General features: G+C 50.7%; 1 protein-coding gene across 2 annotated transcripts in view; it reads left to right on the forward strand.

The window, feature by feature from the left end:
• Col5a1 (collagen type V alpha 1 chain) overlaps positions 1–22,963 on the forward strand; it is a 151,374-nt gene extending 128,411 nt beyond the window's left edge. The window contains exons 54-66 of one of the 2 annotated variants that reach the window (XM_052181959.1): positions 490–543; positions 1,140–1,247; positions 1,326–1,379; positions 1,469–1,522; positions 2,352–2,459; positions 3,882–3,935; positions 4,639–4,674; positions 6,127–6,180; positions 8,148–8,403; positions 9,127–9,239; positions 12,243–12,311; positions 16,310–16,543; positions 20,689–22,963. In XM_052181959.1, the coding sequence (XP_052037919.1) occupies positions 490–543; positions 1,140–1,247; positions 1,326–1,379; positions 1,469–1,522; positions 2,352–2,459; positions 3,882–3,935; positions 4,639–4,674; positions 6,127–6,180; positions 8,148–8,403; positions 9,127–9,239; positions 12,243–12,311; positions 16,310–16,543; positions 20,689–20,835 (1,341 nt within the window). In that variant the 3' untranslated portion in view covers positions 20,836–22,963. Of the gene's footprint in view, positions 1–489; positions 544–1,139; positions 1,248–1,325; positions 1,380–1,468; positions 1,523–2,351; positions 2,460–3,881; positions 3,936–4,638; positions 4,675–6,126; positions 6,181–8,147; positions 8,404–9,126; positions 9,240–12,242; positions 12,312–12,372; positions 12,442–16,309; positions 16,544–20,688 lie in introns of both variants that reach the window. The other variant, XM_052181958.1, reaches the window with a different exon arrangement.
• Positions 22,964–24,230: the final 1,267 nt, after the last annotated feature.

The following is a 24,230-nucleotide window of genomic DNA, read 5'->3' on the forward strand; positions in this document are numbered from 1 at the left end:
TGCCACACATGGCCCCAAGGAAGGTACACAGATATCTGAAATGTGGGACACACTCATCAGGACACTGATATGTGGGGAAGACAGAGCTGGGTGCAGTGACCTCTGAGGAAGCAGAATCTAGACTGGGTGTTTTAGGATGGTCAGCAGATGCTATGCCCATTATACCATTATGTGGAGAAGACATCTGCAAAAGCTGGGCTCTCCTTGTCCCCAGGCCTGACCATGATGAGAGAGGAGATCAGGCCTAGGAACAGACGTCTGCATTGCAGGCTCCAGTGGGTGCCTGGACTGCATGCAGCATTTGAGCCAAAGCATGCACCTAAGACATCTCTAGATCCAGGCCTTTCCAGCCTCTGGAGCTGTGGACTGCTTATGGGAGCCTGTATCTTCACTGGCCAGTGGTTCAGCGTGGCCTCATACCCTGTAGCTTCCCTGAACTCTAGGTCTGGTCTCCAAACTCAAGTCTTTGTTGTTCTATTGTTTTTCTAGGGTCCCCCAGGCCCTGCAGGTCCTGAAGGCAGGCAGGGAGAGAAAGGAGCCAAGGTAAGTTACCCTGGTGGCTGTAATGTCTGTGGGCCTGAAAGAGGTTGGAACAGTGGCAGGGTGCAGCCTGGGGACGGAGGAGTCAGGGACACAGAGGGAGGTGGAAAGGGTCAGGGAGCCTAAGGGAGGATGAAGAGGCCAGAGGGAGTAGGCAGAGAGGGCAGGGTGAGATCATGCCCAGCCTTTGACCTATGACAGAGGGGAAGACATCACACACAGGAAGTGAGGCCTTGGGAGACTGGGATAGCCAGAACCTAAGTGGTCCACATGGTTTCCAGCACTGGAACGCTCAGCCACTCTCGCAGTGAGGTGACCCACATGGCCAAGATGGGAACATTTGCTATCTTCCTTTGAGACTTAGTAAACTCTGCATCTCAGTGCTGTGTGGCCTAGCACCGGGTAGGTGGCCTTCTGTGGTCAGCAGGAGTCAGGGAGCCACTGTGTTTGGATAACAGAGTGGAGCTTGGGCCAAGTTAGCCTCCACAGGAAGGTGGGCTGTGGTAGCACTCAGGACACATGGGAGCACCTCCACAGCACCCCAGGGGCTTGGGCGCTGGACCCTTTGAGCCTCTGAACATGTGCATCCTCCTCTGCAGGGAGAAGCTGGCTTAGAAGGCCCTCCTGGGAAGACTGGCCCCATAGGCCCTCAAGGGGCCCCTGGGAAGCCTGGTCCTGATGGTCTTCGTGGGATCCCTGGTCCTGTGGTAAGTGGCCTATCAGGCCTGGCATGAGGGAGAGGTGCTGGTGGAGGCACAGAATTACACCAACGGACTCTGTTTCAGGGTGAGCAAGGCCTCCCAGGATCCCCAGGCCCCGATGGTCCACCCGGCCCCATGGTGAGCAGCATGCAGTCACTGTGTCTGTATAGTTGGGGCACTGGAACCTACTGGGACAAGGACACTGACTCTTCTCCCCTCTCCTGCAGGGTCCTCCAGGACTCCCTGGCCTCAAAGGAGACTCCGGTCCCAAAGGTGAAAAGGTGAGCTGAGACTTAGGGGACCCCAACATTGCAATAGCAGCACCCTTGACTCAGTCCCAGGGGTTATGAACCCACTGCTAAGTACCTGCTGTGGCTGTCATGGGACCCTGAGGTAGCTCAACAGAAGAGAAATACACACAGGGCCCTGAGACTCGTGTCTGTATGCCAGGAGTCCTAGAAGCCCCAGAATTGACGAGAACCTTCTAGAGCCCTGGTGGCTTCATTAGCAGATGGTGACTTTTATCCTTCCATCGATTTATTTGTAAATAAACTAGCTCACAAGACAAACAGCTGCTCACAGAGAAGGCAACATCCTTTTCCACTTGGAAGTCCTTCCAGAACATTGTAGATGCTCATAGGAAACCAAAAGACGTATGAGGCAGATACGGGGCTTTTTCTCCGGAAAGATGTTCAGATGAAGGTGCTATCCTCAGATCTCAGCAGTTTCCATCCTGTCAGCCTCAGGCCTTGTAGCAAAGGGGACATGCTCACCAAAGTCAGCTGTTTCCCAAGTAAAAGCCCTGTGGGCTTCTTTTTGGCCGTTATTGGGGTTCAGTGCCAGGAACTGAACCCAGAGCCTCATGCATGCTGGTCAAATGCTCAGTCATACCCTGGCTCTCCCTGAGTGTTTCTTCAAATACAGTCCTTACCAGCAAGGGACATGAGACCTATCGTCGCCTGGCCTGTCTTTGCATATTTTCACTCCCTGGCATGTTGGCTATGATACGTTTCCCTGAGTCGTGGCTATGTGCCACGCCACCCGGCCCCTGTGCGGTGGACTCAGGGCACTGGTAGCAGAGATACCTGTCATGGCTCCATTTTCTCACAGGGCCACCCAGGCCTGATTGGACTCATCGGACCTCCGGGCGAACAAGGTGAAAAGGGTGACCGAGGACTCCCAGGCCCCCAGGGTTCATCTGGTCCGAAAGGAGAACAGGTATATATAGTAGCTGGCATCCTTAGGGCAACTCCTAGTTTCCCAGGGAGTCTGGGAGGATTCCTTCGTTGCCATGGAATCCCAAATCTTGTTTTGCAGATGGGGCCAGTGAGACTTGGACTTATGTCCAGGAGACACAAGTTAGAACACACCCCAAACCCAGGTCTCAAGTGGAGGCGGGAGCTCTCTCCTCACTGCTTTCTCATCCTCAGAATCAGGGGGTCTTAGCAGTCAGAGTCTTCTCTCCATCCTCTGACCTGACGAGCTAGGCAGAAAATAATGGCAGGCCAGCAGGCATGTTCACGTGTGGGGAGAGGCAGAAGAAATGGTCTCTAACATCCCTGCCCCCACCTTGCCACAGATGCCCACATCTGACCCCAGACTTACCCTGGAATGCACCACCGTAGCTGGTTAGTTTGCAATCTTGGTGTGCCATGATGGAGGAAACCCTGGCTGTGCCTTTGTTTGACTGCAGGAGGTGAAAAGGGGGAGACTCCCAAGCTCAAGAGGCAATTTGTGTGTGGCACTGGAGGGAAGACATGTGCCTTTGCGTGGGAAAATCCCATTTATTGTAGTGGGAATCTCCACACTGTTCCCACAGAATGACAGCCCTTGCATCTGGGGATCATTGCTTTCCCAGCCTACACCTATCCCTAAAGTCAGCGATGTGGGGGTGTCAGGGGCCTCTGGGGGCTGAGGAAGCAGCAGACACCCCTCTTTAGTTCATATTGGAAGTGCATGGCATGGAAGGGTGAGGCTCCTTGGAGCCCTGCCTCAGCCACTGTGCATGCTTTTCTGACCGTCCCGGGTCCTCAGGCTTCAGGTGTACTCAGACTTGTGTGGTTGTGTATGTGAGTGTATAGTCACTTCTCCACACACACTGTGGGCTTGTCCAGGTTGCAGGTAGGAGACATCTCCAAGGTGCAGGCTTGAGAAGCATGGAACCCATTAGGGACCCAGAGGTGCAGGTCCAGGGACTTTGTTCCCTGTGAGTCTGGGCTGTCAGCAGTGGCTGGAAAACACATTCATGTTGTTTCTCTGTCCACTGTGGTGAGGCCTAACATTATGAGCAGAGATATGTGGTCAAGCTGAAAAGGAGGTTGGAACAGACTTTTCTGATTTCCAGCAGTGTATGGTAGGGGTGGTGTCTTAGTGCACAGATCCTTCCAGGCTGGGCAGGGAGATGACCCTGGGGTCTTCAGCCTGTGGCTGATGCTTTGATTAATCAGTCCAGTCCATTGAGATGTGGTGGCTCCCACTATGATGTAAGCTCCACACAGAGTGGTTGGCTACAGCTGCCAGCCAGGATTCATGGTCCCTGAAAGGAGGGCATTGGGAATCATGGCAGGGTCACAGGGGTCACCTCTCTTAATCCCACTCTCATCTACAAGCTGGTAACCTGTGTTTTCTGCTCCTTTCTAGGGCATCACAGGTCCTTCCGGTCCACTTGGGCCTCCTGGGCCTCCTGGCTTGCCGGTATGTATCTAGGGTGGATGCAGAGGAATAGGACCAGTGGATACAAGGACAGATGGGAGATGACAAGCCTGTCCAGAGAACTCAGGGATGTTAGGAGAGACGATTGAACAAGGGTTGATTTGTATATAATACAACCTTAGCATCCTAAAGGACAGAAGCAGGAGAGGCTCCCCTGATTGCCTTGCCAAGGGGAAGGGAGGGCAAAGTTTAATCCCTGAACCCCCTCATAAAGAATGGAGAGCCTTTTGTATCTGGGGAGAGGGAAGGGAGTGGTCTTGGTTCTCCTCTTCCCAGTGTGCACGGGCAGGGCCAGCCCAGTCCAGGCTTGAAAATGAGGGACCTATTTTCTTAGGAAGCTAGCCCGGGCCTCCCTTGTGTTTTGAGGGTCCACATCCCTGGGCTCTACCCATTAGGACCGATCCATGCAGGCCGGACCTTGGGCCCATGTGGGCATGCCTGTCCTGCAGCTGATCCTTCCAGGCCCCATGGGAGCCCAGGGGCTTCTTTGGCTTTTGATGTCTGAGCACTGTGGGCAGGGTGACCTCCCATCAGACACCCTCCCAGAGCGTCAGTGGCAGCCATCTCCGCCATCTCCTGCTCCCTCAGCCAGGCAGGCATAGTGCAGACTCTTAGGGGTGACCAAGCCAAGCTGAGACCTGAGTGGCCCTCTGTGTACTGACATTCTGACCTCTGCTCTCTGCAGGGCCCTCCAGGTCCCAAAGGTGCTAAAGGCTCTTCGGTAAGTGACTCTCCCTTGTTGTGGCTGTGACACAAAATGGAGAGGTGGGAGAGGAGTGCCCTAGAACTGGACCCCCCATCTTTGATTCCCCCCACCCTGGACCCCAACCCCGACCCATAGCTGTCCTCTCCACACCTCCATTTTTCTTCTTCATTACGCTGTGTGTTGTTGGCATTTCTTGTTGTCTTTAGGTTTTTGGTTTCGAGTGTTTTTTGTTTTGTTTTGTTTTGTTTTGTTTTATTTTCAAATAACTATTCAGTTGCTCTGCTGCTGGCTGTTTTTAAGTACTATTTTGGTTGTAGCTGTTCATGGGGTAAGATGGGAGAAAATCAGGTGAGGCCAGCTAGCTCTGCCAGGTCCTGCAACCTCTTGACACTTTGGGCTAACATGTGATAATCACATGTATTTATGGGCCTTGGTGTGGCTTTTTACTATGTATACATGACACATCCTGATCAAATTGTGGCCATTGGTGTTTCTGTGTCTTTATTGCTAGTGTGCTAGTGAGCCCTCCAGCCCCTCTAGATATGCATGAAACCTAGCAGGCTAGTGTGTGTGTGTGTGTGTGTGTCCACTGTGCTATAGAATACCCGGTTTTATTCCTTCCTTCTGTGTAACTGTGTTTGGCACCCATCATCTTGTCATCCATCCTCCCAGTGTCCCAGGGCCCTGCCCCTTCCCCAGCCTCTGAAACCACTGTTCTACCCTACCTCCTGCTTCCTATTAACTGTTAATGTTCTAGATTATTATACATTGTATTTCTGTTAATGTTCACTTCTGAGTGCCCCCTCATTGTCTGTCTGTCCTTTTCCTCATCCCTGCTTCCCAATCCCCCTGGGCCCATGCAAAGACAAGATGGCCTTCTTTATGACTGAGCAACACTCTTTGTGTGTGTATAAAATACATTCCTTGTTTACTCACTGCATGGACACCTAGGCCGACTCCACATCCCAGCTCTTGTGGTCAGTGCAGTAGCCACTGGGTGTGTGAGCATCACTCAGATCCGACTCAGGCACACTCAGAGGTGGGACAGCAAGCTCACATGGCATGTCCATCTCTGTTTGGTTTCCAGCAGGGCAGAGCCATTCTGCATTCCCACCAGCAGTGCCCCATCCTCTCCGGCACGTTTGTCTCTCTGATAACGGTCCTGTTGGCTGTGCTGAGATGAAGGCCCACTGAGGGTTGGGCTTACATTTCCTTGATGGCCCATGCAGCTTCTGTGTTTCCATAAGCCTACTTGTTGGTGGTTTTGCTTTTGCTGACACCTGTCTCCTGTCTTTCTAAATGAGCCTAGCCTATCTCAGGCTAAGGCAGCTGGGCCTGGCCTCGGGAGCAGAGAACCCTGCCTGTCTTGTCCCTTTGTCCTGGCCTTCTTAGAGCTAATAGGTCATTTAGAACACAGGAGGCTCCATGACTAAGTGCTGCTTTCTTGCTTTCTTGCTTTCTTTCCAGGGTCCCACTGGCCCGAAGGGCGAGGCAGGCCACCCAGGACTCCCTGGCCCACCCGTGAGTAGTCTGTGAAATGTGAAAGGGAACGAAGGGATTGTCTGTTTGTGGGGCTTGCTGTCTGAGATGCAGTGAGACTCCCATGGCATACCCTGGGGATACAGAGGGGACTGTGAGTCTCACAGGCCTGTCAATGGGCTCATGGGCTGACTTGCTCTGGGTAGGATTATTGGCTAGAGAGATAGGGCATGTAGATGTGCATGGATGTTATGGGATCTGTGGGTATATGTGAACATGTGTGTCATACTGATGTACATATATATGTGCATCTAGTTGTTTGTGTATGGTTTTTGTATACATGTTTGCTTGTAAGTATGGACATTTGTGTGTACGCTGTACATATGTGTGCAAATATGCATTAAGTATATGTGGAAGAGGTCATATATGTATCAACATGCACATATACATATGCAGACATAAATGTATATTTCTCTGTGATATATGCATGTGTTTGAACATATATGCATATGTGTGTTTAAGTGTGTTCATGTGTATATATACATATGTGAAAATGCCACATGTAAATGTGTATATATATATATACTTATATATATGTATGCTGCTTTACATATTGTTATGATATATATATGTGTGCATGTATGCACATGCATGTGTATGCAGGTATGTGCATTTCTGTCTGTGTATTGTGCATGTTCATGTATGTGTGTGAACATGCATTTGTAAATTTGAAGATATGTTTCTATATGAATATGTGTGTGCATGTATATAAACATACATATGTATAACATATTTGTGAATATGCTATGTGTAGATGTATGTATATGTACTTATATAAATGTGTATAAACATGAAAGTATATTGTGTATTTCTACATGGATACTGTACATGTGCATATATGTATTGTGAACATGAATATGAGTGTGGTCTATGCATTTATGTGCATGTGTATGTGTCAGCATACCTGTGTAATGTGCAGGCATGTTTCTATATGTTTATGTATGTGAACATATGTTTCTGTGTGCATATTATGTATATGAATATGCATATATGCATATGTAGGTATTTCTAGATGTATATATGTATGCATATGTGATCACTTATGTGTGTATTTCTATGTGTGTATTATGTATATGTATGCACAGGCAGATATAAACATCCATGCATATTTCTATATGCATAGAAATTTCTATATTGTGAATGTGTATAGTTATATTACTAAAGATTTCCTGGGGGATTCAACACACATGCCTACTTGCCCAGATAGGGAGCCCACTGTAGATCAGTATGGATACTGTTTGAGTCCTACTTGACGAAGCTTGAGTTTTATTGAGGTCAGTTACAGGAGTATGGGTGAGGGGTTACTTACAGGAGCAGAAATGACTCAAAGACAGCTGCATCTTCAAAGCCTGCCCCAGCATGGGTGACAGCTCACAATACTGGGAACTTGGAACAACTGCGTGGCCTACAGGTAGCTCAAAGTAATGAAGAGTGTCCTTTCTAAGTGGCCCGCCCAGTTGACCTAAACTTCTTCCAGGCAGCTTAGCTGGTGTTTGCATCGTGCGGGCATCTGGTCTGCTCTCAGAGTCTTTGCAGCTTCACTCTGCTCCTCAGAGAGGGACTCTTGCTTTCTATTGCTTGGTCTGGCAGGGAGAGACCTAGTGAGTCTAGTTAGTTTCAGGGACTTCCTGGAGCTATTTTGAATTGTTTACCTTCCTTTTTAAGGTACTTGTATGCAGGATGGAATGTTTGTATGATCATACTTGTGTTTATATGTGCAAATGCATATGGATGTGTATGGTTCTGTATCATGTATATGTGTGCGTTGTGTCTGTATGTGTGTTTCTGTGGTTGTATTACATACAGGAAAAGCTTGATGTGGCTGGGTGCTGCTAGCCCCTAGACTACCTTACATGGAGACTGAGGGACACGGACCTCCCGCTCAGGGTCATCTTAACTCTGCTCTTGGGACAGGGTCATTCTCATAACTGCTCTCTCCTGCACCCCAGGGCCCTCCAGGCGAGGTCATCCAGCCCCTGCCAATCCAGGCGTCCAGGACTCGGCGGAACATTGATGCCAGCCAGCTCCTGGATGATGGGGTTGGGGAGAGTTACGTTGATTATGCAGATGGCATGGAAGAGATCTTTGGTTCCCTCAACTCCCTGAAGTTGGAGATTGAGCAGATGAAGCGGCCACTGGGCACACAGCAGAACCCAGCCCGTACCTGCAAGGATCTGCAGCTCTGCCACCCTGACTTCCCAGACGGTGAGGGAGGACCACAGTGCGGGAGACAGGGCCAGCCAGAGCCGCCCCTCACCCACACACATCTGTGGGAGGAAATTTGGACTGGCCCCCTCATTAATCTTCAGAAACATAAAAGGGAGGTTACCATGTCAGGAGAAGCCAGAGAGAAGAGGAGTCACGCATTGACGTGTTAAGGCTGATTGGGTATTATCCTGTGGCCTGGCACTTAGCTGGGCCTGAAAGCGGCTTGGAGTCGGGATTATGTGCAGTGCTGTGCTCGGGAAAGTGGGTTTTAAGCACTGGCAGAACCATAGAACCTTCCCCTCCCCCTCTTCAAACCAAGGATCTGTTGAGCAGTAAAATGAAATCGGTTTCTCCTTCCCCAGAAGTAGGGATGTTCCTCCTACAGGATTTGAGGGGTATCTGATTTCAGTAGATTCCGATGCCTCGCCCATGAATTTCCAGGTTCGTCTCAGAACACTCTTTCTTTGTCTCTGTGCCATCCACCCGTCAAGGTCAGCAGACACACAGTGTGCTTCAAGCCCCAGCTGCACTCCTGCGAACAGGGCTGTCCGCTCCTCTTTATGCTCCCCGCAGGAACAGCAAAGCACTGTGAGATAGGAGAGAAGCTATGTCGGAGGCTTTATGGCCCTGGCTGTGCATTTAACAGCTCCACTGAATTGTGGCTTCTGCAACAGTGGGGAGCCATTCTCATGAATCTACCTCCCTGTCTCTGAAATTCAGGCGAATACTGGGTCGATCCCAACCAAGGCTGCTCCAGGGACTCCTTCAAAGTCTACTGCAATTTCACAGCCGGAGGGTCCACGTGCGTCTTCCCTGACAAGAAGTCTGAGGGAGTGAGTACCCGTGTCAACTGCTGGCTTCCACGTGGGCCAGGGTCTCAGTGTTTCTTGTGTGTATAAAGCTTTAAGACTAAAAGCCAATAGATGGTCAGTTTCAGAACTTCTGGGATTCACGCTTAAGTTGTCTGAAGATGAGATAGGTTAGGTGTGCAGCAGCAGCCCGTGTGGCCTTGGTTCCTGCAGGTGAAGAGCAACTGCCCTGCGCATGCTCCGCCAGCTAGCCACAATGGGATTATCCTGGGGCTGGCAGCCATCCCTGGAGCACAGCCTAAAACTTTGAAAGGCCTTTGGGGACAAGTGAGAAGGAGACCTAGAGGCTGCTGTGTGCCTGAACTGGGGTTGCCAGCTTATTTCTGTGGTATCTATTCCAGGCCTCTCAGGTGCCAGGCAGGGGTATGTGTGAGGAATCTGTAGGCAGACAACTCAAGAGACTTTGTGGGGTATCAGTTAGTCACCCCTGTGGCCTTTCTGAGCTCACTCCTGTAAGTAGGATTTTGTGTGCATGTGATAGGTGTGTAAATTGTGCTGCAGAATCTGTGTCAGAGGCTACCTTCCTCAGCCAGTGACAGGCAGGCAAAAGGATGAGCCTTCCCATATCTGAGAGGATGGCCATGACCCCAGTATCCTCCGTGTCATGGACCCCAGGGCCTCAGTGTCCCTTCATCTAGCCTGGGTCAGAGTTGTCCCGTGCCCTTTTCTGGAGGTCACAGCAGGTGTGTATGTGGCTCCACACCACAGCTTCCTAGCAACCCTAGCACCTGGGAAGTAGGTTCCTGTGGAGAGTGCATGAAGGCTTCCTGGAGCTGCCATCCTCTCTCTAAATCTCACCATAGAAGTGGTAAGCACCAGCACGCCCTTGAGTCACACTGCCACTGGCAGCAGGAGCAGAGCCCTCTGCAGACAGCCTCTCGTAACCAACCTAGCTTTGGGATATGTGAGATGGACTCTATCCAGACACTGCACTCGGACCCCTTGCTTCTCCCCCATGTATGGACTGTGGGCTGAACCAGAGCTGACATGCCCAGGATAAATAGACCTTCTGCTAGAGGCAGTGAGAAACAAGGCTCCAGACCCTGGAGCAGCTATCATCAGAAGTCGGAGTTGAAGCCTGTGCCCTCCATCCCTAACTTGGGAGGAGCTGCTCCTACACAATTTGAGTGTGGCCTTGACAGACAGATCTGAAAACCACAGGCAGAGGTGCAGGGGCAGGCAGACAGGACACTTCATAGCACCCAGCGAGCTCAAAGGGAGAGATCACATTGACCCATATCCCTGCCTCTTCCCCATTTCACCTTTGTTGCCTGGATCCCATACATGGGTCTCTAAAGGATCTGGTCAGCCCAGGATGTCTTGAAACTCTGGTTTTCCACACCAACAGTGAATCAGTGCAGAGACACGACCCTCCCACTCTCCCCCTACAGAGTCTCAGACACTCATTACTTAAGCCCAATAATCTCTGAGCCCACTCTGTTGGTCAGTCTTGCATATCTGCAGCTCTGGCTTTCATAGAGCTTGATCCCCAAATGAGACTCCCCGAGGAGGCCCAGAGGTAAGCCCTATATGAAGGAAGCCCTATATGAATGGCAGATTACCTAATGCTTCCAAGAACCCCAGAGACCATTAGTCCCAGTGAAGGCCTTCACACACACACACACACACACACACACACACACACACACACACACACACACACACACATCTGTTGTATGCCATTTTCTGGAGAGACACCAACAAATGTTTTTTGTACCTCATAAAGGGCAACAACAATAAAACACAGAGTGAAAATATAATTCCACCCAGGTCTAGCTGAGCGGAGCTGTAGAGTTTATTGGGGTTCCTCACAGGAGCTCAGGTGACTCAAAAGCAGCTGTCCACCGAAAAGACCATCACAGGAGGCCTACAGCTCACAAAAGCTGCATCATTGGAGTTTTGCGACTGGCACATAGCCTGGCTGGTCAGAGAAACCCCTTTCTCACTGCTTTTATAGCATTTTAAGGGGCCTTCTGTATACTGTAAGTCTGAGGAGGTTCCTGAGACTTGTGAGTTGTGTTTGCTCCCTAAGGATATTACTGCACAACACTTCACCCCTTCTGACTCTAACATTGTTTCCACATCTCCTGTGGCAAAAAATAAACTTCCTTTGATGACCAACTGAGAAAGGCAGTACTGTATAGGCCTAAACACCAGTGGTTAAAAGGTAACTTGATAGGTACATGTGAGTTCCCTTCGGTGAAACAGCCTTAAACCTATTGAAAAGCTGGTGACACCACAAACAGTTGTACCACTATGGCTCCAATGTGTACATCTTGTCTGGCATGTTGGAAGCATAGCACACAGGACCCACAACCAAACAAGTCTGTCGGGGACAATTCTCTCCCAGCAGCCTACTTGGTAACTCCTGGCACTAAGGAAGTCAATCAGAAGGGGCAGAGCTTCCTGCTCAGTCTCAGCCTGACAGTTCTATGTCCTGAAGAGAGCCAGCACAGAGGGAGCTTCCCATATGGCTACATACTTGGCATATACCACACCCATGTGCCATATACATATAGTATGCATAAACACTATGCATATATGTGCACACACTGTATACACACACACACACACACACACACACATACACACACATGCACATGCACCACACACACAGTCTATATTGCTGCATTCATGCTGGCTGCAACTTTCCCTGTCACTGGCATGAGATTTCTGTGTTTGTCATTTACTGTCCCACTATTACCTTTCAGCCATCACTAGATGCCCTGGTACATGCAGGCTGGTAGGTACGCCTGTAATCCCGGCATGACCATGTTGGCATGTACCTGGCCACCAGCTGTAGAGCTCTAGAGCAGTTGTCACCCCATGTCAGCTTGAGGGGAGGAGGCATAGGTATCTTGGCAGGACTCAGGGGCCGGGAGAGCTGGGAAGGTCTGTCTGTAGAGGCAGAAGTAACCCTTTCATTTTCTGTTTCTCTCCTCCCCACCATCTCTGCCTGATGCATAGGCCAGAATCACTTCTTGGCCCAAAGAAAACCCAGGTTCCTGGTTCAGTGAATTCAAGCGTGGGAAACTGGTAAGGTGACACCACGTTCTTTGCATTTGTCACTTTAAACCCACCATCTCCTATCTTACAGAGTAAAATGGCCCGCTGGCCCAAAGAACAGCCTTCCACCTGGTATAGTCAGTACAAGCGGGGTTCCTTGGTAAGTGGCCGCCTCACGCTGCCTGCTTGTGGCTCGGCCTGGCTCTGGGGGCTGCATGGGCCTAATCGCAGCTGGGGCCATACCTGCTATGGCCTCTTAGGCCAGAATGCTCCACACGCCTGGCAGCAAGGCCCAGATGGGTGTGGTGCTCCTTCCTCTCAATTCTTCTTATACCCAGACCAGAGTTCCTTCCATCCTGGAAGTACGCAGGTAGCTTCCCACTGAGATTCAGGGCATTGGCAGCTGGAGGTGAGCATGCTAGTAAAGCCACATGCTTATGGATGGCACAACTTGGCTGGCAAGCCACAGGAGAGACATGCACTGAGCAGGAGAACCTTCATAAGTTCATGGGCGTGGCCAATTAGGAGGTTCAGGAGAGCACTTCCAGACCCCTGCCACTCACACTCTTCCTGGGCTATGCAAGGCCCACGGGCTCTGGCTTCCTTGACCTCATAGGCATCAGGTTCGCCCCACATGGCTATATTAGTCTGTGCTTAATTTATGGGGGCTGTGTCTTAGAACATAACCCATCTTGGAGGTGAAGAGATCGTAAAAATGTCACCCAGAAGGCTTTTATGGTCAACATGGAGGTCAGAAACTTCTTAAGGTTCACTACTGTGAGACCAATGCTCTCCCACTCAAAATGGGATATTTTTTTCCCAACTACTCAGGGCCCTTAGTAAAGTCAGCTCAAAACTTTGTAAGACCCGGCTAGAATTCAGAGTCCAGGTCTGGGGAAGAGCCTACACCTTCTTTTGACTCTTCCCTCTGGTAAGCCTCTCCCCATGAGTCCTTGCTCACACAAACCCCACTGGGGCTTCTGCTGCCTCTCAGCACTGCACCGGCCTCTGCCTCTTTAGTGAACACACAGCCAAGTGGCTTCCAGGACCATCCTGCCCCACCTCTGTCATCCCTCAGCCTGGAGGCATGCCTGGCTATCTGTCACGGTCCTGACACACCTCTGCACAGAAGCTGTGGCCTGGCCTCTCGGGGCTTCAGCCCCACAGCCTTCTCTTCCCCTGCTTGGAGCGGGCCATCCTCGTCCGTTGCTTCCTGTCCTCTGCTCCCTTTGCTTTCTTCAGAGGAGAACAGTTGTCACACAGAAGGACCTGTGAGGAGGAAGACCCAGTAGCAGTGACAGGAGATCTGAGGGGTCAGGCAAGGAGCCGTGGAAATGAAACTGCCCGGGCTGAGGTCCATTGGGTCCCGTCTGTCTGAACTTGACCTGGCTTCTCCCCTCTCCAAATGGCTTCCACCTGGTGTAGTCCAGGACCCCCAGGGGCAGCCACCCAATTGCTATCCTTGCTAAAGGAGCAAATGGTCATAGAATACCCTTGTCTAGGCATGCTCCTGTCTGACTTTATCCTGAGTTGGTTATCAGGGACAGAGGCCAGGGACCATCCAAGGCAAACCAGTCTGTCTTCAGGCTACACTGCCTGGCTCCCAGTTCCCAGTAAGAACCAGGAGCTGCCAAAGACGGCCACACACACGGAGGGTGCAGGGAATCCATCCCCTAGGGCAGGTCCTCTTAAAGACTCTAACCTGGGACAGTGTTAGGGCTTCAGGTCCTTCTGTGGGGCCACCCCTGCCTCTGCTGTGGCATGCGTCCTCTCTCAAGTCAGTCACGTGTCCTCCCAGGAGCGCCGGATACCCAGACTGCCGGTTTGTATGCATTTTTCCTTTGCAGAGTCTGACTGTGGGTTTTCCTCAAGCTGTCTTTAAGGAAGTGGAATGTCTTTGGTAGCATGGGAAACCCTAGGGTGTCCCACCATCATGGTGGAAAGGACCAAGGTCCAGGGCCTGCCTCCACCACACTATTCTTTCCTCTTATTACTATTGAAGTTGTCATGTCTTCTTGGTCACCAGGGCCTGTGCCACACTCAGCACTGCCCCAAGCATTCCTTCCCTGCCTATGTGCCCTTTGGAGTGGCCAGCACAGAACAGTGTTGGGGGAGCAGCTGCTTGGACTTGGGTTTACCAGAAGGAGACACCTCTGTCAGTCTCTTTCCTGATGCAAACGTCATTACAGGACCTGCCTCGCTGAGCCCTGCTAGTCCTTGTGTGAAGATAGACCTTCAGCCACACCCAGGCTTGAGGAGACTGTGGTTTCTCCTACAGCTAAGAGTTTTGCACCCCTCATAATACTGATGCCTCAGAAAAGTCTTTGCAAAAGACAGTGAGACTCTTCTCTTGGGTGTCAATGGCAGCCTGCACCTAGTGGAGCATATAATGGCTTGAGATACTGGTGATACTCTGGAAGCCACTTGCAAGGCACCATTCTCTTTCCCTGAGGCAGTTCCCAGTTTGTTGTGGAGAGTGGGGTCTTCCAGAGAGGTCCTATCTCCAGAGCCCTGGCTACTTGCTTGATATATGTCTTAGTCAGGGTTTTTATTCCTGCACAAACATCCTGACCAAGAAGCAAGTTGGGTTGGGAAGGAAAGGGTTTATTCCGCTTACACTTCCCACATTGCTGTTCATCACCAAAGGAAGTCAGGACTGGAACTCAGGCAGGTCAGGAAGCAGGAGCTGATGCAGAGGCCATGGAGGGATGTTACTTACTGGCTTGCTTCCCCTGGCTTGCTCAGTCTGCTCTTTTATAGAACCCAAGACTACCAGCTCAGGGATGGCACCACCCACAAGGGGCCCTCCCCCCCTTCATCACTAATTGAGAAAATGCCCACAGCTGGATCTCATGGAGGCACTTCCCCAACTGAAGCTCCTTTCTCTATGATAACTCCAGCCTGTGTCAAGTTGACACACAAAGCCAGCCAGTACAGTATAGGCAGTGCTCTGCGGGATAGCCTGTTTGCTGCTTCAGAAGCCTGTCCCTTGGCAGAACAGGATGCCCTTGTAGCTCCAGGGTACACCTGGTCACTCCAGCTTCCACACAGCTCAGACGCTACTCAGGCTCGTCCATCATCCATCCAGGTTGTGCCGTTCCTCACAGGTCTCTGGCCGTTCTAGCTCTTGGTTCCCAAGACGGGGCCTTGCGTATCCTCAACACCCAGCAGTGGCCTTCCATCTGTTCACAAGAGCCCATGCTGACTTCCTTTGTTCAACACAGTGACTCGTGACAGGGACAAGAGGCTGAGCTCCCGTGCTTGTGGCATGTGTGCTCTGAGGAAGGTGACAGATGGGCACTGGGACACAGACCTGAGCTGGTGCAGCCAGCCTCAGGGCTGTATTCAAGGAACAGTGAGAACAGTGACAGGGCTGTGACCAAAGGTGACAGTTGCAGTATCTCCTGCCTATGGGCCACTGTCAACACTCAGAGTCAAGAAGTACCAGGGCAGGAAGGGGCGTGGTCACCAGACCCCAGGAGCCTTTTCTACTCCAAGGCCTTATTCCCATACATCTGCTAGCTCCGAGAAATCAGACCTGGCCTCTTGCTTCTAGCACGCTGACCCGTCCATAGGAGTGTCAGGCCTTCTGTGTCCCATAGAGAGAAGCAAGTTGGGGAGGAATGGGGGTCTCAATGGAACACCGTGTGGTGCAGTCAAGCCAGGTAGAGTATGCCAAATGAGGAAGAGGTGACTGACTCCTCAGAAGTGGCCTGGAAGCTGGAGACAGAAAAGAGGGTCAAATGCAGGAAAATCTGACCTAGGCAGGCTTCCTGGAGGAAGCAGAATAAGCACTGACTCTAGAGAGGCAGGGCCACCGAATGTGTGATAATAGGCAGACTGTCTGTCTCTGAAGAACACGAGGTGTGTTTCACTTGGCTCATTCTCCAGACTCTCGGGGGCGAGGAGTACAGAAGCTTCCAGGCAGCAGCCTAAGGGGACAGGCTTGGGTGAAGCCCTGTGGGTGTGGGAAACTGTCCATTGCTGTGTCTCCACTCTGCTCATCCCATTGCTATGCGTACCCCCAGCTCTCCTATGTGGATGCTGAAGGCAGCCCTGTGGGCGTGGTACAAATGACCTTCTTGCGGCTGCTGAGTGCCTCCGCCCACCAGAACATCACCTACAACTGCTACCAGTCCGTGGCCTGGCATGACGCCGCCACAGGCAGCTATGATAAGGCGATCCGCTTCTTGGGCTCCAACGATGAGGAAATGTCTTATGATAACAACCCCTACATCCGTGCCCTGGTGGATGGCTGTGCTGTGAGTATACCTCCCTGGGGTGTGCACCTAGGGTAGATTTTTGGAGTCTTTTTATGTGCCGTTCTCTGAGCTGTCTGAGCCAGATATGTCCCAGCCTGGCCATACCAGAGTGCGGCTGGCCTGGAAGTCCTGGTTGGAGTTTAGCGACCACTCCCACTGAAGTAGGTGTCTTTCTGGGCAGAGTGAGAATTGTGGACTGACTGTCTTTGTGTGTATGCATGTGTGTGTCTGTATGTGTGCATGCGTACTTGTATGTGTGAGTATGTAGGAGGTGCATGTGGAAGGGACAGTAGTTGTCATTCCTGTAGAATGAAAAGGCTTTAACCTGCCAAGTAAGCTAAACTGCCTGATCAGTAAACTCCAGGGATCTGACAGCCGCCCACCCCCACCCCAGCACCAACACTGTAGCAGGTACCAGCTCCCAGCTTTTATCTATAAGGAGGGATTTATTTTATCTTTATTTCGTGTGTGTGTGTGTGTGTGTGTGTGTGTGTGTGTTTTGCTCACATATATGTCTATGTACCACATGTATGCCTGGTGCCCATGGAGGCCACAGCAAGCCCAGATCAGACCGTTATGGGCCGCAATGTGGGTGCCCGAGACTAAAGCACTGAGCCATCTACTGAGCCATTCTCCGGCCCTCACATCCAGCTTTTAAAATGTGGGTTCAGGGGGGCAAACTCTGCTCTTTATGCTTGCACGACAAGAACTTTACTGACGGAGACATCTCCCCAGTCCGGGACTGGGCGTCTGAGGAAGCCAAACATATTGGGGAACTCTCTACACAGATCCAGGGTCCGGCTGACCCTGAGAGAGTGTGGTAGCTGAAGTGGAAGTTCTCCTGACCACAGCCCGCACGGACCATCTCCTCATGGGAAGGCCTGTTCTATTCTAAGCATTGTTCTGAGTTGTGGCACCCTCAGTATCTCTGAGTGCAGAGGTGAGGTACAGGACAGTCGAACACTGGGCTGGGGAGCAGAAAGCAGTCTCCTGTTTTTACTCCTGGAAAGATCTTGTCTTGGGAAAGGTGGGAAAATAACTGCTTAGAACAGAATAAACTGCTGATGGGAAAAAACAGCTCTGTGTACTGGGAGGGGACTCGGACGGGAAGCAAGCTGGCAGGACTGTGGAATCGCAAGGCTGTCCAAGGAGAGCAGCGTGCAGCAGGCTGACTGGAGTGGCAAACCTCTCTCTGCCCCCAAACCCCTGAGTTCAGTCATGATCTGAAAGGTCACAGTTCTCTCTTTGGGCTACAGGGCTCCTTCAGGAACTTATAGATCCACCTGGCTCTATCTCCTGAGTGTTGAAATTAAAAACATGGGCCACCATCCCCGAATCTTTTCCCTCTTATATTGTTTATGTGTATGGTGTACATATTGTGTATGTGCATGCTTTTTCATGTATTGGCACGTAGGTGCGTGTGTGGTACCAGGCTAGTGGTACCAAGGCCTGCCCAGCCCTAGGAAGCCAGCTTGACTCATTTTGTAATCATAGCCACTGAAATTGGAATTCCAACACTGCTATTGTGTGGCTGGAGAGCCTGATTGACGGGGCTGCCAAGCAGCAGACCCTGTGGAGGGGAGGAGAGTCATTCCACATCAATCCATTGTTTGTGCGGTTTGTGTGCCCCTGGGGGGCCGTTGCTAGCTGGCAATGGTTATTTATGTCTCTTCTTTAAATATGTCCCTCTCTAAGCGCTCTGATAATTGGAGCAACGGGGCTCTACAAATCTGCGTGAAATCACCTGCCAGCTCCACACATGGTGGTCCCTGGAGTGGGTGAGAACGACCCATTTGATGCTGATACCTCCCGTGAAGGGAGGGAATGTGGGCTGGCATGGGCATGTGGCCTCATGACTCAGTGGTGTGCGAAAGTGACACTCCATCACTGGCCTCTCACGCTTTCCCAAGACTCTAGCATCTTCTGGGGCCCAGGAAAGGCCAGGCCGATCACCTCATGTAAGGGTCTGGGAATGGAGACCAAGGTAACAGGCCCTAGATGGCAGGGATGACCAGCTCTGACTCCCTAGCCTAGCCAGGAGAGTGAGGGTCTCATACTCCAGCCAGCTACATGGGTATGTAAGTCGAGCCCCTGAAGCTACCCAGAAACCCCGCCACATACCTTTTTTGAGACAGGGCTTTTCTACATATCCTGGCCACAATCCTCTCATTAGTACAAAGGAGTCTCTCTGTAGTCTATAGATCAGACTGGCCTTGAACTTATAGATCCACCTGGCTCTATCTCCTGAGTGTTGAAGTTAAAAACATGGGCCACCATCCCTGCTTTCCCCTCTTATATTGTTTATGTGTATGGTGTACATATTTGTGTATGTGCATGCTTTTTCATGTATTGGCACGTAGGTGCGTGTGTGTGTGTGTGTGTGTGTGTGTGTGTGTGTGTGTGTGTAGGCCCAACATTAGGGTCTGCTGGGAATCATCCATCTTATTAATTGGGACAAGGTCTCTCAACCAAACTCAGAGCTCACTGATGTGACTTGTTTTGCTAGCTAGCTTACTCTGGGATTCCCTGTCTCTGTCTTCCAAAGATAGCATTAGATCTTTGGAGTTGCTACACCCATCTAGCATTTATGTGTATTTCTGGAGATTTAAACTTCTGCCTCCATGTTTGCATGGCTAGCACTTTAACCACTGAGCCATCTCCCTAGCCCCTTAGATATATTACATGGTAAGTTTCAGGCAATGACCATGGAAGTAGAAGGGTATGCCCATTCCTTTAGCCAGTCTCCTTACAACCTGCCCGGCCAGATCAGCTGTAGGTATCCCTAAAACTCAACCATGTTCTAAGCAACTAGAATCAGTGCTGGGATCCTGGTGGCAAATTCTTTCAGTGTTTCTCAAGGGACAGCCAGAAAACTATAAATGACAAAATTGCCCAAGACTCTCATTTAAGAAAATACAGATTCTGAATCCACCTGTCTTAGGATTTTATTGCTTTGAAGAGATACCAGACCAAGGCAACTCTTATAAAGGACATTTGGTTGGTGCTGACTTATATAATTTCAGAGATTAGCATCATGGTGAGAAGCATGGCCTAAGTAACTTATAGACCACAGAACTACTCACAGTTCTGCAAGCAGGAAGTTCAGGGTTGGGGCCATCACCCCAGGTTGTACACAGTCAATCTTTGCAATGTTATCACAAGGCAGAGGTAGAGGGTCGTTCTGGGTTCCCTTCATAAGGGAAGGAAACCCACTTGTGAGGGGTCCATTCTCGTGGCCTAATCGTCTTTCCAACTCCCACCTTTCGCCATCGCCTTGAGTAGTAGGGTTTCCTTTTGAATTTGGAGTCCACACTCAGTCTACTCCCAGGAAGAATAAGGCCGTGCAGCTAGACACCAGGCTTTGGAGTTTCAGAACTGACCCAAGGTCAGTAGAGACCTTCTCTTCCAGGTTGCACCCTGGCATGTTGCACCCATAGTTAATGTTTGGGTGCCTGCTGCCCATCTGCTTTCTTGTGATTTCGGCCAGGGTTTAGGCAGTGGAGGGTCATCTTTCCCAGGCCAGACACAGTTTCATGTGAATGGAGTTCACATCCATGGTATTGGAAACCCTGGCTCAGGACAGATGGCCAGTGGATAGCCCAAGATTCGTGGAAGAAAGATAGATGTCAGAGACCATTGAAGGAAGCCAGCAGAATGGCAGAACCAGATTGCCCTCTGTGATAAATGTTCTAGACACCTGAAGTTAAGCTTGCTTGGCTTTAGGGATAGAAGTTCTCTTGTGCCTTTCTGCCTATAATCTGTGCTGAAAGAGATATCTTGGCCGGCAACTCCCTCATCCTGACTGAGGCTCTTCTTAAGAGCCTATCAGGCTGCTCAGGCCCTGTACCGTCATGACCCTTCTGTGCCTCAGTTTACCCACTTCGCCCTGGAGCAGGTAGCATGGAAGGTTTCCTACCCTGCCCACAGCTGTGCAGGAGCTGGGCACAGCTGCAGAGTTCCACCTCCCTCTCCTGTGTGAAGTTTTATAGGGGTCCTGTCACCTCTCTGCTCAGTCGTGTTTCCTCTAGCTTAACTGTTCCGCTAATTTGGTGGCTCAGGAGTTCATGGAGCCTTGGGGTGGAGAGGGAGCTGGGCCAGGGGTAGGCTGCTAGCTTTAACCACCTCCACTTCTTCCCCTTTCCTAGACAAAGAAAGGCTACCAGAAGACGGTGCTGGAGATCGACACCCCCAAAGTAGAGCAAGTCCCCATTGTGGACATCATGTTCAACGACTTTGGTGAAGCCTCACAGAAATTTGGATTTGAAGTGGGGCCAGCTTGTTTCCTAGGCTAGGAGCTGCTGAGCCCACCGGTCTCCAGAGCAACCTCGTGACCTCAGCACCCCACCTGTGGGCGTCCTGTGCACGGCCCATCCCAGACAGTGAACGTTTCTCCCCCTGCCTGCCTGACTCATCTGTGCCTCGGACCCTCCGTGGCATTGGACCCCATGCCCAGAGAGAACAAAGGGAAGAGCCGTGTCCCCACGGAGCCGAATCACATGACCTAGCCCCGCACAGCCCCTTGCCCCGCTTCCGCTCTCCGGAGAGGTTCAGCAAAGGTTTAATGGACCGATGGCCGGGAGTGGGGGCGGGGCAGCATTTGAAAATCACTTTAAAAAATTTCAACTTGAAGATATGTATTTCCCCATGACCTTCAAAAGATGCTCTGAGGTGGCCTTGCAAAGGTCGCCAAAGCCTCCATCTTTTTTTTAAAAACAACCCTCAACACATCCACTCAGAGGCCAAATGTCATTCCACACGTGCCTTTCCGATGGATTAAAGGTGCTTATGTTTTTGTGAGAATTTTAAGTAAATATTTGTATTGTATTGTTATAAATGTTAAGTGTGCCTGGCTTTCAGTCTTGCATGGAAACCCAGCCTCAGGCCCATGGGGAAAGCGGGCAGCTGGGGCAAGGCACCCGCTCGGGCTCGCCATCCGGCTGTCTGTGGAGGGCATCTCCTTACCCCACCCCCACAAGAATGTGCAATAAATTGGAAATTTGCCCAGTCAGCAAGAAGCTGCATTGCCACTGCAGGTGCCTGGGCCCCGCTCCAGTCGCTTTATTTTTTCCTTTTTGATTAGCTCTGAATAATTTTTTATGGGGAGGGGAAAAAGGCGTTTGATATCCTGCCTTCTCTACATGCACACAGATTAAAACACAGGCTTAAATTAATTCTGATTGCTTCCTTTTTCCGTGTTCCTTCCTGCAGAGGCTGATGGGACAGTGTCCAGGGCTGGAGAGCCACGTGTTCTGTAGATGATAAATAACTATGAACATTGGTGCTGATTTTTTTACACTTGTCTCTTGTGGTGCTATGTGTCCGGAGATTCTTGGGCAGCGAGCGCTAGGGTGCCTGCCACGCCTCGTTCCCTCCCCTACCTCCCTTTAACCTGGCCATTTCTCCACATTCTGAGATTTTGCCAAGGACCTGAAGATCAGATTGGTGCCGGAGACCTTTCTTCCCTCCTGGCACCTTGTGCTCATGATGGTGGGGAGTCCCTTCCTGAAGCCTGGCCCCCTCTCTGGGCTCAGCTTACGTCATTTGAAAACACATGAGCAAACAAAGACTTGCTGCATGGCACATGGTGTATCCATGGTCTCGTTCAGTTGCTGAATGTTTGTGGTGCTAATAGCTGTGTGTGTGCCAAGAGGGACCGGAAGCTGCTGGGTGCCCACACTGACAGCCAGACTGCTTTGTGAGCAGCGGGTGGCCTGAGGCATGTGTAGTGGACTCTGGCTCCAGGGTGGCTGAGCTGATTGGGTTTCCACCAGAGGAGTGAGTGTCCTGGGTGCCGCAGTCAGTGCTGGGGTCCACGGGGATCCCTCTGCATGCAGCCCTCTCCCTCCTCCTCCAGGGTATGTGTGGTGGTTGAGGGGGGAGGGGGTGCCACCTTCTGAGTGCAGCAGTCTCCAGGACCAACAAGGAAAACGTAAGCCTCACTGAGAGTTGCCTCCTTCCACCATGAGAAAGCTGTGGCGCCCACAGAGAGCCAGCTGTCAGTCTGGTGCCTGTGTCCCCACCCCATCCCTGAAGTGAAAGAAGTCGTGGTGCAGCCCACTGATGAATGCCACTAACACTCATCCCCCAAAGTTCCCTGAAGAACAAGTTCTACTCTTGCCAAAGAAATGTCTGGCCTGGAGAGCTCTCCTAAAAGCCAGGGTGCCATCGTGAGCCAGGGTCTGCTGTGCACGCCTCTGCATGAGAAGAAGCCATATTGGAAGACGGCCATATGCCCCGTGGATTCTGTGTAGGTCATGTGATTCGGTTTCTGCCTCCAGCTCCATCTGATTTCGCTCTGTCCTGTTCTGTTGGTCCCTTCCAAGTTGTAATTTGCGTTGAAACCCAAAATGTGTTTTGTTCTCCTCAGTCCACTTTAGCTCAAATATTTTACAATAAAATTACTTCTTATATTTGCAGAAATGCCTCTGGCATCATTTTATGTTTCCATTTTCTCTGGTGTGTGCGTTCTCTCTCCATGTATATATATATATATATATATATATATATATATATATATATATATATATATATATTTATATATATATGATTGGGCAAATGCTGGCGAAATACACATAAAGTAAACAGTAGGGCTGTGATAAAAACTATAGGACCTCGGGTCCTTTAAAATTCCAGGCCAAACAATTCATTGTATATTTCCCAGCAGTCTAACCTAAGCCTCAGATTTTAACTTCTCCCCAGGAAGAGTGTTATAAAATATTTAAAAACTGTGTAACAAAGGAATCATTGTGACAGTGTCTCAATAAAGGAGTTTACTGTTTACACCCCAGAAACTTGACTATCTGTCTTCTTTGCATGGCCAGACCCTCCATCACTGTCCTCCTGTTGCCCTACAGCCCAGGACATTAGGAACTGTGAACTTGAGGATGGTGGTCAGGAGGGATGGAGACTGGCTTCCTGGCTGACACCTCTGGTTGCTATGGGCCTAGCTGTGAGCAGCCTTGTACCCATGACTGGGTATTAGGATGCAGCTGGTGCTGGCTTCACAGGCCTTACCTTTTACTCTGGGCATTTGATGCCCTAAGGGGGAAGTGCCCAGATCCGTCAGGCGATGCCTTTGCAGCTGGATGACTGGATCACACTCCTTTGATTCTTACCTCGTGGCTGGAGGAGCCAGCAAGTGGCTCGCCTCAGCTAATGAATGACCTTCAGCAAATGGGACACGTGCCTGCTGCCTTTGAAGGGACAGGTCTTTTTTGTATGTCACCAGCCATGGCTGCATCCCAGCAGGTTCTGCTGTCATGCCCACCAGCCCGCCATGAACTCTTACCATCTCTCCAGGAAACACATTCTGCTGCATTGGGCCGACACAACTGATATGGCTACCACAGAGCCCCAGGCCAGTGGATCTCAGTGTGGCCCACGGCCCGGCAGCAGTGCGCCACTCTGCCCTACGGATGTTTTGTGAGACAACTAGCCAAATGTTTCTGCCAAGCCAACAGGTGATTCACAGGCTGAGTCATTTGAGAATACTGTCCTGATATCCCTTAACTGTGAGGGACTTGGTATTAGAGGGGAAAGCTGCCCTCCCCTCTGCCAGCGTGAAAAGCTGCTGGATATTGCACACAGGCAGGATATTGAGTCTCACATTTTGATAACTTGATAGCTTCGAGGCTTGGAAGTGGGTGATGAGGCCTAGGTAGGAAGATGCTGCCACAGACAGCTGGTT

This window comes from Apodemus sylvaticus, chromosome 5 (genome assembly GCF_947179515.1).
Source record: "Apodemus sylvaticus chromosome 5, mApoSyl1.1, whole genome shotgun sequence".
In the NCBI taxonomy this organism is placed as follows: Eukaryota; Metazoa; Chordata; class Mammalia; order Rodentia; family Muridae; genus Apodemus; species Apodemus sylvaticus.